The sequence below is a fragment of the Equus przewalskii genome, chromosome 9 (genome assembly GCF_037783145.1).
Source record: "Equus przewalskii isolate Varuska chromosome 9, EquPr2, whole genome shotgun sequence".
Taxonomy (NCBI): Eukaryota; Metazoa; Chordata; class Mammalia; order Perissodactyla; family Equidae; genus Equus; species Equus przewalskii.
The window spans coordinates 13,614,891-13,628,579 of NC_091839.1; the positions used below are offsets into that span (position 1 = coordinate 13,614,891).

The 13,689-nt window shown below is 53.1% G+C and overlaps 1 protein-coding gene across 1 annotated transcript; it reads right to left on the reverse strand.

The window, feature by feature from the left end:
• Positions 1 to 562: 562 nt before the first annotated feature.
• Positions 563 to 8,321, reverse strand: LOC103545636 (CD177 antigen-like). Its single transcript, XM_070632786.1, has 9 exons — positions 8,169 to 8,321; positions 7,951 to 8,094; positions 7,495 to 7,680; positions 7,108 to 7,227; positions 6,792 to 6,908; positions 2,440 to 2,601; positions 1,560 to 1,745; positions 1,287 to 1,421; positions 563 to 1,030 (listed from the first exon to the last, which is right to left on the reverse strand). Exons 1-9 carry the CDS (start codon positions 8,218 to 8,220, stop codon positions 762 to 764), a joined length of 1,371 nt encoding a protein of 456 aa, XP_070488887.1. The 5' UTR covers positions 8,221 to 8,321; the 3' UTR covers positions 563 to 761.
• Between the last annotated feature and the right edge of the window lie 5,368 nt (positions 8,322 to 13,689).

Genomic DNA, 13,689 nt, shown 5'->3' on the forward strand with positions numbered 1-13,689 from the left:
CCAGAGGGAGGACACTGAGTCAGGTTGGGGTATTAACTCCCTAGCTCCCCTCCTGTAGTGTCACTGTGGGCTGGATGGATTATTCAGCCTGAGATCAGAGCTCCTGTCAGGCAGGTCTCTCTAAACCTCTCCCATCCCTCCCTCCAGACTCTAGCAATGGTAATAACCTCTTCTCAGCCTTTCAGGCCTGGATGATAACAGACCCAAGGATATCAGCCTCAGGAAACTGTGCAAACCCACTTGTTTCTCTACTTCAAGCAAACCCTTATGTCAAGATATTCACGTGGGGTGAGCCCTCTGTTTGTGCTGGGTCCCTGAATGCTAAGTAGAAGCCCCATTGGGTGAAGTCCATCTTCACCTCCCAAGTCATGGTGATGTCCAAATAGCTTTGTTGGCCGCACCCTAAAGTCTCTGCTGCCACCCAAGCTGGAATGGAGACGTGTACCAGACCAGTGAAGGATGGACCTGAGATGGGGAATCTCCCACAGATTCCTCTCCTCCCCTGTGCCAGATTTCTGGGTGTCCTGCCCTCCCCTCCCCTCACATAGAGAAACCCCAGCACTGGGGGAAAGGACGATGTCTTTATTATCAGACACATGTGGCCACTGCTTGAATGTCAACTCTCCCACAGGGCGAGTCCAGCTGCTCCCAGGCCCTTCCATATGTGTCATCAGGCCACAAAGTGTGTGTGGATGATAATTCATGGAGAGGATGGGAAAATAATCCAGTGTTGGGTTATGAGGTCAGAGGGAGGGTTGGGTTTAGGGGGTTAGGAGGGGCAAAGAATCAAGGGGAAATGGGGTCAGCAGGGAGGGCACCCCACTCGAAAGGGCTAAGGATAGCCCCAGCACCACCACCAAAGCCGTGTAGGAGGTAGGGGCAGCTCCAGCTTGGAGAAAAGGGCCATCCTCATTCTCATACCCAGAGTTCTCCATCACGGAGAAGACCCCAATATTGCGGATATGGTTCAACAGATATCTGGAAGGTTGGGCCATGCAGCCCTGCAGGTTCAATGAGGAGGACAGCCCACCTAGAGGATGAAGATTAAATCAGAGAACTCAAAGTACAGCCCACTGAAATTCCTAAGACCCAGGAATCCCAGATGCGCCCTCTCCCTGGTCAGACCAGGAGATCAGCCTCTTCGTCCCTCCTCCCCTAGACCTGGACATCGGGGTCCTCAACCTCCCACCCCCAAACCCGTGAGTCAGGAACTCAGGCCACCTCCAACCTCAGGACCAGTGAATCCAGATCCTAATCCCGTCATCCTTGAGACCATCAGTACTCACCTCCCTTGAGATTTATGGAACCACGGTAACAACGAATGGTGCCCTTGGGGCAGGTAACAATATCAGAGTTTTGTGAGCAGGATCCAAACAACTCAACACAGGCAGGACATTGCAGATCTCCAGGGACAGGGGGAGCTGGGGAGCAGAGAGAAGGTTGGGGTGCACAGCTCTGCTCCTCCCTGCAGCCACCTTCTTTGTGACCCGGAGCCCCTTGTCTCTGGGCCCCCATCTCTGAGTGTCCCTGGTCCCACCCAGCATGCTGGGATCCCACACCTGGACGGGGGATGGCATCCAACAGGACACTGCTGCTGTCGGCCCTGTTGCACCCGCTGGAGGAGCAGAACCGGGCGTAGGAGGCGACGAGCATTCCGGGGGGCCCCGAGTGGACGGTGACAGTCGGGGATTCATGTGTCCTGATCTTGCTGCAGCCCTTGCTCCCCACTATGAGTGATCTGTGTCCTGAGGGGTGAGACAGTGAGAGCCGGGCTGAGGAAGGGAGGCCCCAAGGGAGGCAGGAGCTCAGCAGGCAGAGGGTGAGTGCAGGTTCCCTGAGCACAAACAACAGCACAGGTCACCTGGAATGTGGGGAAGACAGTGGGGGGGCCAGAGGCTGGGTCCTCCTCCAGCGCTGCCAGCTCTCAGTTCTTGTGCCAACGTCACCTTCGCAGCAGAGCCTCCCCTGAGTACCCATTATCACCGTGCAACCTTCCCCTCACTCTCTCTCTCTCCTATCCCTGTGGGATTTCGCTCCATAGCTCTTATCTCCACACCGTATCTTGCTCTCTGTTTTTGGCCATTTTTCTGTTTCCCCCGGCTCATAAAGCTGCACAAAGGCAGGTGCAGTGGGATCTAGGGTGCCTGGCACACAGCAGATGCTCCATAAACCTTGAATGAAGCCTATGGGTCCCCCTGTGCCAGCTCTACTCTCAGCCCTTTGCATGGACTATCGAGTCTATCCACACGACCACCCAGCAAGGTAGGTAGTATTATTGCTCCCAGTTTTCAGAAGGGGAAAACAAGGCACAGAAAGAAGAAGAGTTGGGTTTAGAGCTCCAGGTGTGAAGGGAACTGGGCAGGAAAGCAGGGACAGAATCCAGGGCGGGGAAGCCTGGGACCCAAAGCAGGGGCCATACCTCTTGCACAGCCCACGCACCTATGTCTACCAGCAGAAGCGTCTCCTGACACATCTCTCCAGCCTCACACGTCTGGGACCCAATCGCGGTCCATTCAACGGGTGTCTGAGCCGAGTTTCGCTGCAACTTCAACATCAGTCCCCGTTGACAGGTCAGGACAGCTTGGTTGGATGAAGCAGGGTCTGGGAAAGCCAGGGAAACAGCCGTGTCTGTCCCTCCAGGTCCCAGGCTTGGAGGTGATCACATTCCTGAGTCACACTCCAGGTGACCTGGCCACAGAGTCCTTCAAAATCAGATTTTGAAGGGACCTTGGAAGTCTGAGCCCTACCTCCTTTCTTTGTCTTGTTTTTGCTCAAACTCCTGCAGGGACCTCTTCCAATCTCCTGGAGAAAGGCAACTCCTCCCTTGGGAGTGAGGGAGATGGAGGGCTCCTCCTGAGCCTGACCCAATTTCCACTGTCCTCTCTCGGCCTCAAGGTCCTCATCCAGATAATGAGGAGCATAGTGTGACACCATGTATTTCTTTTCACTGAGGAGCCACATGTTCTAAACAAAAAGACGCAAAGGCCTGCCGTGCACTGAGCACTTACTACGAGCCTGGCTGTCCTGATTGCTCCCTGGATTAGCCCCCTGACACTAGCTGACGAGGATATGTGTTTTGATCATTTTATTTCCCCACAGCAACCCCCAAAGTAGGTAGTGCTATCATCATCACCCCATTTCAAGATGGGAAACAGAGGCAGAGGAGTTGTTCAGTAGCTTGCTCGAGGGCCCACCACCAGTCAGGGGACTCAGAACTCAGGCGTTGTGGCCCCTTGGGGTGAGCGATGGGGAAGACAGGAATCAATGACCGTGCTTGGCTACCTCGGATCCTGTGGCCCTCAGGAGTCTAGTGTGAAAACCCTGAGCCCAGATCTTCTCTCAAGGCCATCACAGTGAGTTGTCCCTTGAGGCAGAAACTCCCGGGCTGATGACGCAACATCCATAAACATAGGTAATCTTCAGGACAGCCCCACGAAGGAGGACCACTCATTTCATCACAGAAAACAAAATCGCAGCTTCTGCTGCCTTCCTCCCAGCCTTGCTCTGCTCTCCCCATCCCCATCTGCCCCACCTTGGTCAATGGTGGCTCCTTCCAGCAGTTGCTCAAGTCATTCCTGACCATCCCCTCCCTCTGACACCCTGTGTTGTGCCCATCAGGAAATCCTGTTGTCTTAAGCTGCAAGATACCCCCAGAACCTGACCAGGTCTCGCCACCTCTACTGCTTCCAAGACGACCCTGGCTCTCACCTGCTTCCTCCTGGGTGTCCATGGGGGTCCCCTCCCCCACTCCCACATATCCCTCACTCTATTCTTCACCCATCAACCAGAAGGATCACCATAAAGGTAAGTTAATTCCTGTCTCTCCTCTGCTCAGACCCTCCATAGGTGGTCTGAATCCCATCCCAGTGAGAATCGAATTCTAAGTCCTTAAATTGGCCCCAAAGGCTCTAGGTGATCTGGCCTCCCCCTCTCTCTGTCTCTCTGTCCTGCTCTGCTCTGCCTTGATCACATTGTTGGAGCCACACTGGTCTCTAGGCTCCTCCTTGAACACACAGCAGGCATATGGCCACCCCAGGGCCTTTACATATACTCCCTTGCTCCTGGCTCTCTGGAATTGTCTCCTCCTTCCTGAATTGCTTGAAAAAGGCTCAAAGAGGTGTTGACCCTCAATAGCTGGTTCAGTGGCAGAGCCCAGACAGGGAGCCAACATCTCTCTGATTCAGACATTAAGCTCTTTATCTGCTGTGCTCTCCTGACTGGGCCGCCCCACCCTTTTCCCTGGGACCACCGCCCAGTTGCTTAGGGGAGGTCAAGGCCCTTCACGTTCCAACCCTTTTGTTCTTCCTCAGCTTGGGGTCCTGCTGTGGCCCACCTTGGGCAGCCTGTGCTCTTGGCCCAGCCCTCTGCCACCCCCATGCCTTCTCAGGGGCTGCTCTGGCTCCAGGAATGCCCTTCTGTCCTCCATATATTCCCTGACCTCTTGTCCTACTCAGCTTCTGATGCCTGGTCCTGCCGATGGTCAGGAAATACTTGCTAAACTGCTGAACTGAACAGAACCAGGGAAGCCAAACACATCCTCCAAGAGATCTGGCTCCAATGTCGAAAGCTAACCAAACATGGATTGTGATAGGAACATTCATTCGTGGCATAAAAGCTGTGTTTCATGTGACATGTGTGTGGTGTGTGTAGTGTACGTGTAAGGTATGTGTGTGGGGGTGTAGTATGTGTGTGGTGTGTAGGGGTTGTCTGCAGTGTGTTATATGTGTATGGCATGTTTGTATGGTGAGTGTAGTGTGTGTGTATGGTACATGATGTTTGGGGTGTGTCTGTGTGTGTGTAGTGACACTGTGCGTGTGATGTATGTGGTATGTGTTTGTTGTGAGGGAGTGGCATGATGTGTGTTCTGTGTGTCTGTGTTTTGTTTGTATGTAGCGTGTGAGGTGGGTGGTCTGTATAGTGTGTAAGGTTTATGGTGTGTGGTACATGTGAGGTGTAAGGAGATGTGTGTGTGGTATGGGATGTGTGGTGTGTATGTGGCATGGTGTGTGTGTGTTGTATGTGTGTGTGTAGCGTGCATTCTGTCTGAACTGTTTCTGAAACACCTTCTGGATTACGAATGTCAGCTGGTCCCAGCGATGAGGGCCGGAAAACTAAACCAGCATTAATCAGAAGGAGAGACTCAGACTCTGCCCCTCCCTGCTCAACCCCCTTCTGTGGCTCCCCTGCCCTCAGGAGAAAAGCCAACTCCTCAGCCTGGCCTTGTGGGGACATGACCAGGCCCCTACCCACCTTTCTGGTCCCCCACCAATATCCATTCCCAAGATACGCCAGGTCGTTTCCTGGCTCCCTGGCCTTGCCTGAGCTCTTCCTTCTGCTTGGAATGGCTCTCCCTTCATCGCCCACACCCACCTCGTCTACCTGGAAAACTTGTAATCACCCGAGGCCCGGCTGTACCCTGCCCTCTTGATGAGCCATCTCAGGCAGAGCCAAGGACGACTTCCTGAAAACTGCAGCCTCAGCCCACCTCCAGGCCTTTGCACATGCTCTTCCCTCTGCCTGCTCCTGTCCTTTTCCTCTTCTTCAAATAAGTTAGAGCTCATCTTTAAAACACAGCTCACAGATCACCTCCTCTGAGCAGGCCTCCTTGATACCCACCCCCAGGAGATAAGTATTTTCCCTCCTCTGAGCTTCCCAGACCCCCTCCCACACAGCCCTGTGACCATCTGCTCCGTGACGTCTCCCTTCCTAGTCCTGAGCAGGGATGGGGTCTGAGTCCTCTGGGGTCTCCATGGGAGACCTTGAATCCTGCATGAACTCACTTGCAAATAAATCCCGGGCACCCATCCTGAGCTAGCTCTTGTGCTGTCCACGTCTGGAACTCTCCGGTCAGTGACGTCCAGGCCATGTCCTCAGGCCCCCAGTCCAGCCAGAGGCATCGAAGCACAAAGAGGAAAGTTTGCTGAACTCACTCAGCTCTTTTCTTAAAGTTGTAGGGTCAGGGTGCCATGGGCAGACAAGGAAACTGAGGCTCAGACTGGGACGGCACTTCTTCCCTCTCTGAAGTCCCTTGACCCCTCCCTGCATGCAGCGGCCATTCCCATGGAGACACTCCAGGCCACTTTCAGTCTACCCCATGTGTGGTTTCCGTGAGGAAGTGGGGACCCCCCCAGTGTCCCCATTTGGCTCTTGCTTGCCCTGTCACACTGGGAGCACCCTCAGTGTTCTCTGGTCTTCTTCCCTAGGCAGCAGGGCTGCTGGGGTGCTCCAGGACCATGGGTGGGGTGGGTGTGAGTGGGGTGAGGTGATCGAGGAGAAGTGGGAGACCCAGGGTTACCCTAGGCCAGGGGTGTGGAGAATGGAATTGGAAGCAGTGAGTCACTCCCAGCATGAAAACCAGTGGGCGCTCCTGTCCTCACTTCCGCACTTGATGGAGAAAGTGGAATGCACAGCAGCCACCCTCTCCACCCCTCTGACCTTCCTCTCTGCTCTGGGGTTCCCCTCCCGCCTGGACAGGCCACCCTGACTTAATCGGCCCAAACCTGATCATCAATTAAAACATCCAGCGGTGGGTTCCAGCCCTGAATATCTGTCGCCTGGACCATGTGCCCTCTCTCTCCCCTGCAACTGGACACCTCTTAGTGGCACCCCCATCGAAGTGCCTACCAGGAGAATCCCTCCCTTTGCACACCCTGAGTGAGGAGCAAACTCCTAAATTACTTGCGGGTGCTGGCTTTCGTGGGATGTGTTCGGGTGTCCCACTTTCACAAGTGTCACCGTGCCCCAAGGCTGCAGTGCAGGGCACGGCCTCGTCTCCCGCACAAGGGACTCACCTTCAGGGTTGCAGGACTCACGCACAGTCAGGGCCCCAATTTTTTGAGTGTTATTAAGCAGGTTGCAGCCTGCTTGAGACGTGCACCCCTGCACTCTCAGATTGGTGGCGATGCCCCCTGTCGAAAGGAGGAGAGAGGGAGAGAGGGAGATGCTCCCAGTGGGACCACGCAACCTTCAGGGGAGGCGCAGCTCCACGTAGCCAGGCCCACCCTCCTCCAGGTCCCAGCCCTCAGCTACCCTCCCTCCCAGAGACCCAGATCCCGGCCCTCAGACCTCCCCTTCAGTGCCCCCAGGGACCCCGATGTCCTGCCTCACCTCCGCTGATCAGGAGGATCCCGTTGTAGCAATGTGTGTCCCCAGCAGGGCAGGTCAGCTCTGTTGCAGATGCACAGCCTTCTGTGGACAAGCAGACTGGGCACCGCATGGACCCCGGGACTGGGAGGTGAGAGACGGAGAGAGAGGAAGAGAGAGTTCTGCCTTCAGATCAGGGGTTTTGTCTCCACCCTGCTTTTGCTTGCCCCAGAAATCAATCTCCCCAGTCTCCCCCAAAACGTGCCCTCCTCGGGCTCCTGTCATGCAGGCCTGGGGTGCAGGGAATTAGGGACTGTCCCTCTGTGCTAACCTCACCCCCTCAGCCCTGTCGCTCCCCTCCTCCCCACACTCACTTTTCCCTCCTCCTCCTCCCCCTCCTCCCTCAGGCACCTGTTGGGGGCAATGAGTCCCAGAGAGGGAGGGTGTTGGGGACATTGTTGCATAAGTCCTCGTTGCGGCACACGTGGGTGTAGGAGACGATGGAGAGGCCGGGGCCTGCCCTGTGCTGGGTGACACGGGCCTCGTGATCTGCCTCCGGGGTGCAGCCCTTGCTGACCACCAGGTTCACATGGGGTCCTGGACCAAGAGAGGGAGGGAGGCCGTGGTGGGGTCAGGACTCCGGGTCTTAGAGAGACGGTCTATATCGTGGCCTGGGGTGGGAGACTGGACAGATGGTGACTGGGCACCCAAGACTTTGCCCCTGCTGGGGAGGGGACAGCTCCTGGTAGGAGGGGAGGGGTCCTCTGAGTTCCCATAGGGAATGCAGGGAGGGCTGGGTGCGGGGAGGGATGTCTCTACACAGGAGAGGGTGGGAGCCAGGCTTGGGGCCTACGGGGCTTTTCTCACCATTCTCAGTGAGCAGCAGCGTGTCTTGGCAACCCCAGCCATCCTCACAGACTTGCTGATTCGTCACCGTCCAGTGGAGGGGCATACCCGATACATTCATCACAGCCTCACCTGTCCCTGACTGACAGGTCAGGGCCTGCACTCCTGAAATGGGAAGAGCAAATCCATCTCAGCCCATCCTCCAGGGAAGTCCACCCCAGGTTGGCGTCCTCACTCACGGGGCAGCATGAGGGCGATGCCCAGGAGGGCCAGCAGCAGGGCAGGGTTCATGATCAGGGCAGCTGGACTCTCTTGCTCCTGCTCTTTCTATCAGGAAACCGACACTTTTTATATCTCACCCCATCCCAGGCAGTTCAGGAAAGGGGTGGGGAGGGGAGGGCCTTGCTAAAGGAGGCCTGGGCACACCCTCTGAATCTCAATGGCTTAAAGGCTGAGAAATCTGGGTCCTCCCTCCTCCCTCAGATCAGGGACTGAGAAATCTGGGTTGTCCCTCCTCCCTCAGATCAGGGGTCTAGGCCCCCAGCCCCCTCCTCCCTCACACCCAGGATACAGGCCCCCAACCCCCTCAACAGTTAGAATCTGAGGCATCCTGGCCCCCAGGACCACTGATCCAGCCCTCCTGAGCCCAGCTATCTGTGTCCCCACCCCCACCGTGTTTCAGGGTAGTTTGTGTTGCGGTTTCTTCATCTTCATGGCAACCTGGCCAACTTCAGGTCCCAGGTGGGGAAATGGCCCAACTGCCTGTGAGGACATTGTGTGGTGGGTATTGGCAGGTCCCCACATTTTCTCTATCCTAACCTCTGCCCTCATGGATTCCTACTTCTCTTTTCTTTCTCTTTCCTTCCTACATTGCTTTCCTTTCTATTCCCTTTTTCATAAGCTTTCCTCATGCTTTTCTTCTTCTCCTGTCCTCTCTCCTCCAGCACAACACGGCCCATAGAGTTTCCACTTCCCACCACCCGGGAGGGAGCTGAAGTATGACAGGGGGCGGGGCTGGTGGAGGAGACTGAATATCTATGAAGGAATTAGGTATTCTTTGACAAAGCCAAGTTTCTTTGCCAGAAACAGATGGGAGCAGTGGTGTTCTGGAAAACCAGTGTGGGGACCTGGAATTGGCCACCCCAAGACATGTCCTTTTGGCATCAGGATTATTTGAGGCTGATTCATTTTGATAAACTGGGACAGGCAAGGAGGCTCTGAGGAATGGAACTTGCCCTTTGTTAGGACACGTTTACATTTGTGGGGTAAATCTCTATCTGTAAAGGGTGCCTCCCTCTCTGTACCAGGAAGAAGAAAGGAGATGACCTTCTCTCTAAAAACTCTTAAGCAATACCAAAGGCAAGGACTTAAATCTGCATTTTATTGTGCTAGTCTGGTAACCTCCTGTAACTGACTTCCCTCCCCCTCCCAACGTTGGCATTTCTTAAGGATTAAGCATCTTTCCTTAGGCTAGGAACTGATTGCTGTGCTCACCTGTGACCGCCCAGCTCCAGACAATCGATTTGCCTCTGGCTACGCCCTCTGAGACAGCAGACCACTACCTGCTGTGTCCATCAAGCGCTGTGCCGACGGGGCAATCTTGTGACTATTGTGGGAGGGACATTTCAATCACATGTGAAACACCCTGTTTGGGGGTATATAACCACTCTGTGCACCCCACTTCTTCGGTGCCCTTTCTTCCTTCGGGAAGAAAGGCCCCGGGCCATGGTTCCTCAAAAGCTTTGTTTAATTTTCTCTTGCTATTCTGTCTCATGCGAATTTAATTCATTCTCCAGCCAGACGAACCCCCATTTGGGAGGAGGAAATGTCTTCCTCCCCTACACCAGCTTTTCAGAAAAACAGCCTCAACATACGCCGCCTTATACTGTTGGCCCATTTATGTGGTGTAATTGCTTCTAACACTTCTTTTAATTGTTAAGTTAAAATCTTAACACTGATTTTAAGCTACCAAGGGTTTGACAACCAGCTCCCAATATTCCTAAATATTTAACAATTGGCTTTTGCGAGCCTGTGCCAAACAGCTCTAGCACACTGGGTAGGAGAGAGACAGGAAAGAATGAGGAGTATCTGTCAGTGACTGCAGAGCCTCAATGTGGGCATCTGATAAGGAGAGAGGAAAGGGAGAAAGGAGAGGATGAGAAAAATATAGAGAAGAAAGAGCAATGACTATGTGCTTCCCAGTTGCATATTTAGTTTTGACACTTTGACGTGTTCTGTTTTATTTGTGTTTGCAAGTTTAAACTTTGCCACCTAGGCGGAAACATGTTTCTCTCATCTCCCACTGCATCTACACCACTACTGTGGTAGACCATATGTACTTAATAAATATTTACTGAACGAATGAATGGAGAGGGAAATATGGCAACAGAAGCATCACTACGTTTGTATAGGTTGTGCACTGTACAAACACCGTCCTTTCCCAACAGGGCACATTGATGCCGTCCGGAGTGGTGCCCTTTGGAGTTGTGTGTGCCCTCAAACAGTGTCCCTGGAGGAAGTAGGGAAAGAAGGGTGGGCAAAGAGGTACATAGAGTCATAGGTAGTCAGTTAAATGTCTTGTGTTAGTCTTACTTTTCCAAGGCTGGACTTCATGCCAGGCACAGTTCCAGTTACTGGGGATATAGGAAGAGCAAAAAGAATGAGGCTATTCCTTGTGTTGAGCTTGCAGCTTAGTGAGGGAGACAGACCCTAACAAATACATGAACACACTAAAATATTAGATGGTTCTGGCTTCTCTGCAGAGAGGGGAAACTAGGTAATGCGAAAAGAAGTGACTGAGCTGGGCTCAGGGAGGGCCTCCCTGAGGAGGTGACATTTGAGGCAAGAGCAGAATGAGAAGAAAGAGCCATCCATGGAAAGACACGCAGAAAGAGCATTCCAGGCAGAGGGAAGAGCAGGTGCAAAGGCCCTGAGGTGGGACCGTGCGTGGCTTACGTGAGGATTAGGGAGATAGCAGGTGGCTGGGTGGTGGTGGGGGAGATGGAGAGTGATAGGAGATGAGATTGGAAAGGCTGGCAGGGCCAGCAATGCAACACTAAGTCAGGATATTAAGGCAACCTTCCTGGGGGTCCTGCATCTTGCAAGAGGGAAATGCAGAGGCTAGGGGTGGGACTGTTTAGCAACAAGTCTGATAGTCCCCGGTGTGACACACTGTCTGCTACCGGGCTGATTCTGCTGCTTCCTGATTGTGTAGCCTTGGGTCACTGATGTCCCCTCTCCAAGCTTCATCGTCCTCTTCTGTAAAGTAGGTGTGATGGATATGTGCACCCTGTGGTCGTGGTAAGGATTGAGGGATATAACCCAAAGTCGATTCTCAACAAACAATAAAAATCAAGAACATGATGAGCCCCGACTCTGTTCCAAGCCCTAGTCTAAGCACTGTGTATGTTTCAACTCACTAAATCATGACCACAACTATGAGGGAGGTCCTATTTATAGTCCTATATTTTCGGTAAAGAAACTGAGCCCCAGAGGAGTTAAGTAACTTGCCCAAGGTCACACAATGTGGCAGAGATGACTGCCCACCAAAGATCCATGCACCCTTCAGGGTGTAGAGATGTTACAAGGGGAGACTGCCCAGCCAGCGACTACATTTCCCAGCAACCCTTGCCTCTAGGTGAAGCACGTGACTAGCTCCCACCGATGGAAAGTGGGTGGAAACTGCCCAACTAGGGACTACATTTCCCAGCACCCCCTTGCCTCTTTTGGACCATATGACTAACTCCTACCAATGAAATGCAGGCAGAAATGATTGGTGTCACTTCTGAGCCTGAGTGGTTGAGAAGCAGGAGTGCCTTCTCCTTCCTCCATCTATGTTGAGTCCAAGGTGACCTTGGAGCCACATGCAAGACTCCGAGTCCTCGTAGACCTGATGTGCTAGGGGGTAGTCACACAATAAAGCAAACAACAACAACAATGATATGTTAGAATGAAATAAGGCATGCTTGGAGTGGCCTTTTTTCTTCCTTTTTCTTTAAAAGATGGTGTTCAGGGAAATCCTCTCTGAAAAGGCAACATTTAAGCAAAGCCATCAAGGAAGTGAAGGAACTAGCTCTGGGTCTCTGTGGGCATCTGAGCAGCAAGGAGGAGGCCCAGCTGGAGCAGAGAGAGGGAGAGATGAGAGCAGATGAAGTCAGAGAGAGAGGGGCTGGATGGTGAGGGCCTCCCGTCCTTGTGGCCAGGACTGTGGCTTTATTCTGAGTGAGCTGGGAAGCCACTGAGGGTTCAGAGCAGAGGAGGGACGTGAGTGATGCGTGTTCTGTCAGGATGCCTGTGGTTGCTGGGTTGAGCGCAGGGAGCCCGGTGAGGAGGTGACTGCAGTAATCCAAGTGAGAGGTGGCAGTGGCCCGACCATGTGGGAAGGAATCAGTCTCTGGATCTGTTCTGAAAGTGGAGTCCAGAGGATTTGCTGAAGGGTTGGTTGTGGGGTGTGAGAACAAGAGAGGAGCTGGGAAAACTCCAAGGTGGCCCCTCCCGAGATGGGCAAAGAGTCTGGGGCAGCAAACTGAGATCAGAAATTTGGCTTGGGATCAAGAATCTGAGGGCATCTTGAAATGCCTTTTGGATATTAGCTGTCAAGTCATAGTTGGATGTCAGCAGTCAAGTCCGTTTTGTCTCTCTGGTTCACTGCTGTCCCTCAGGCCCAGGACAGTGCCTGGTACCCATTACACTTTTTTGGGAATCAACAAATAAACTAGGCATGGACAATCAGAGTGTTTCCTGGAACCCCATACACAATATCTCTTACTGACTAAGAAAATACAGAGACACACAAAATTACCAAGACTCTGGGGCCCTGATAAACTTTTTTTTTTTGGTAAACCACATCAGAATCTCCATCGAGTATTCATGCTATGTGTGCTTGTGGAAGTAAATTGAGGTAAACCTAAAATTGCCTGGGTGATATGTATAGATCTACAGGCTGCTCCCTCTGCTGCTCCTGGGATGAGAATCACTGCCTAAGGCCTATCTCTCTGAGAACAGAGAGAAGGAAACGGGGTGAAGGGTACCTGTCAAGGTGTGAGAGGTCTTAGGAGAGAGGAGAGTGGAAAGAAAGTCTTCTGAAACTCCCTGAGCACCTGCTATGTGCAGATCACGCACATTATCATAATCACTTCTAGCATCACACCTGCCTGGTCATGTTTCACATGAGATGAAAGGGTGTTTTCTTCCAACAACCATTCTGCAACTGAGTGTCCGACAATTCAATTCAGTTCTGACACTAGCTACCTGGAGTCGGTGCAGACCTCCAGGTTGAAGGCTCAGACCTGCAAGACTGCTCCATTTCAAATGCCAGTTACAAATGGGGCGCCCAGGCCACCCACATGTCCGCCTACCTGACTACAAATTAGGGGGTTCCCACAGTCCCCCTCAGGTTTTATCATTCTCTCGAATGACTCACAGATCTCAGGAAAGGGTTTTACTTACTATGACTGGTTTATTGTGAGGACACAACTCAGGAAGAGCCAAATGGAAGAGAGGCATGGGGCACAGTACAGGAGAAGGGGCATGGAGCTTCCATGGCGCCCCCTCCTCCCAGTCATGCCACTCTCCCAGCATCTTGATTTGTTTCCCAACATGGAAGCTCTGTGAACCCTGTCAGATAGGGGTTTCTCTAGAAGTCTCGTTACCTAGGCTTGATTGGCTAAATCACTGGCCATTGGTGATTAATTCAATCTCTAGCCACTCTCCCTTCCCCAGAGGCTGAGAGGTGGGGCTGAAAGTTCCAAGGATCCAATC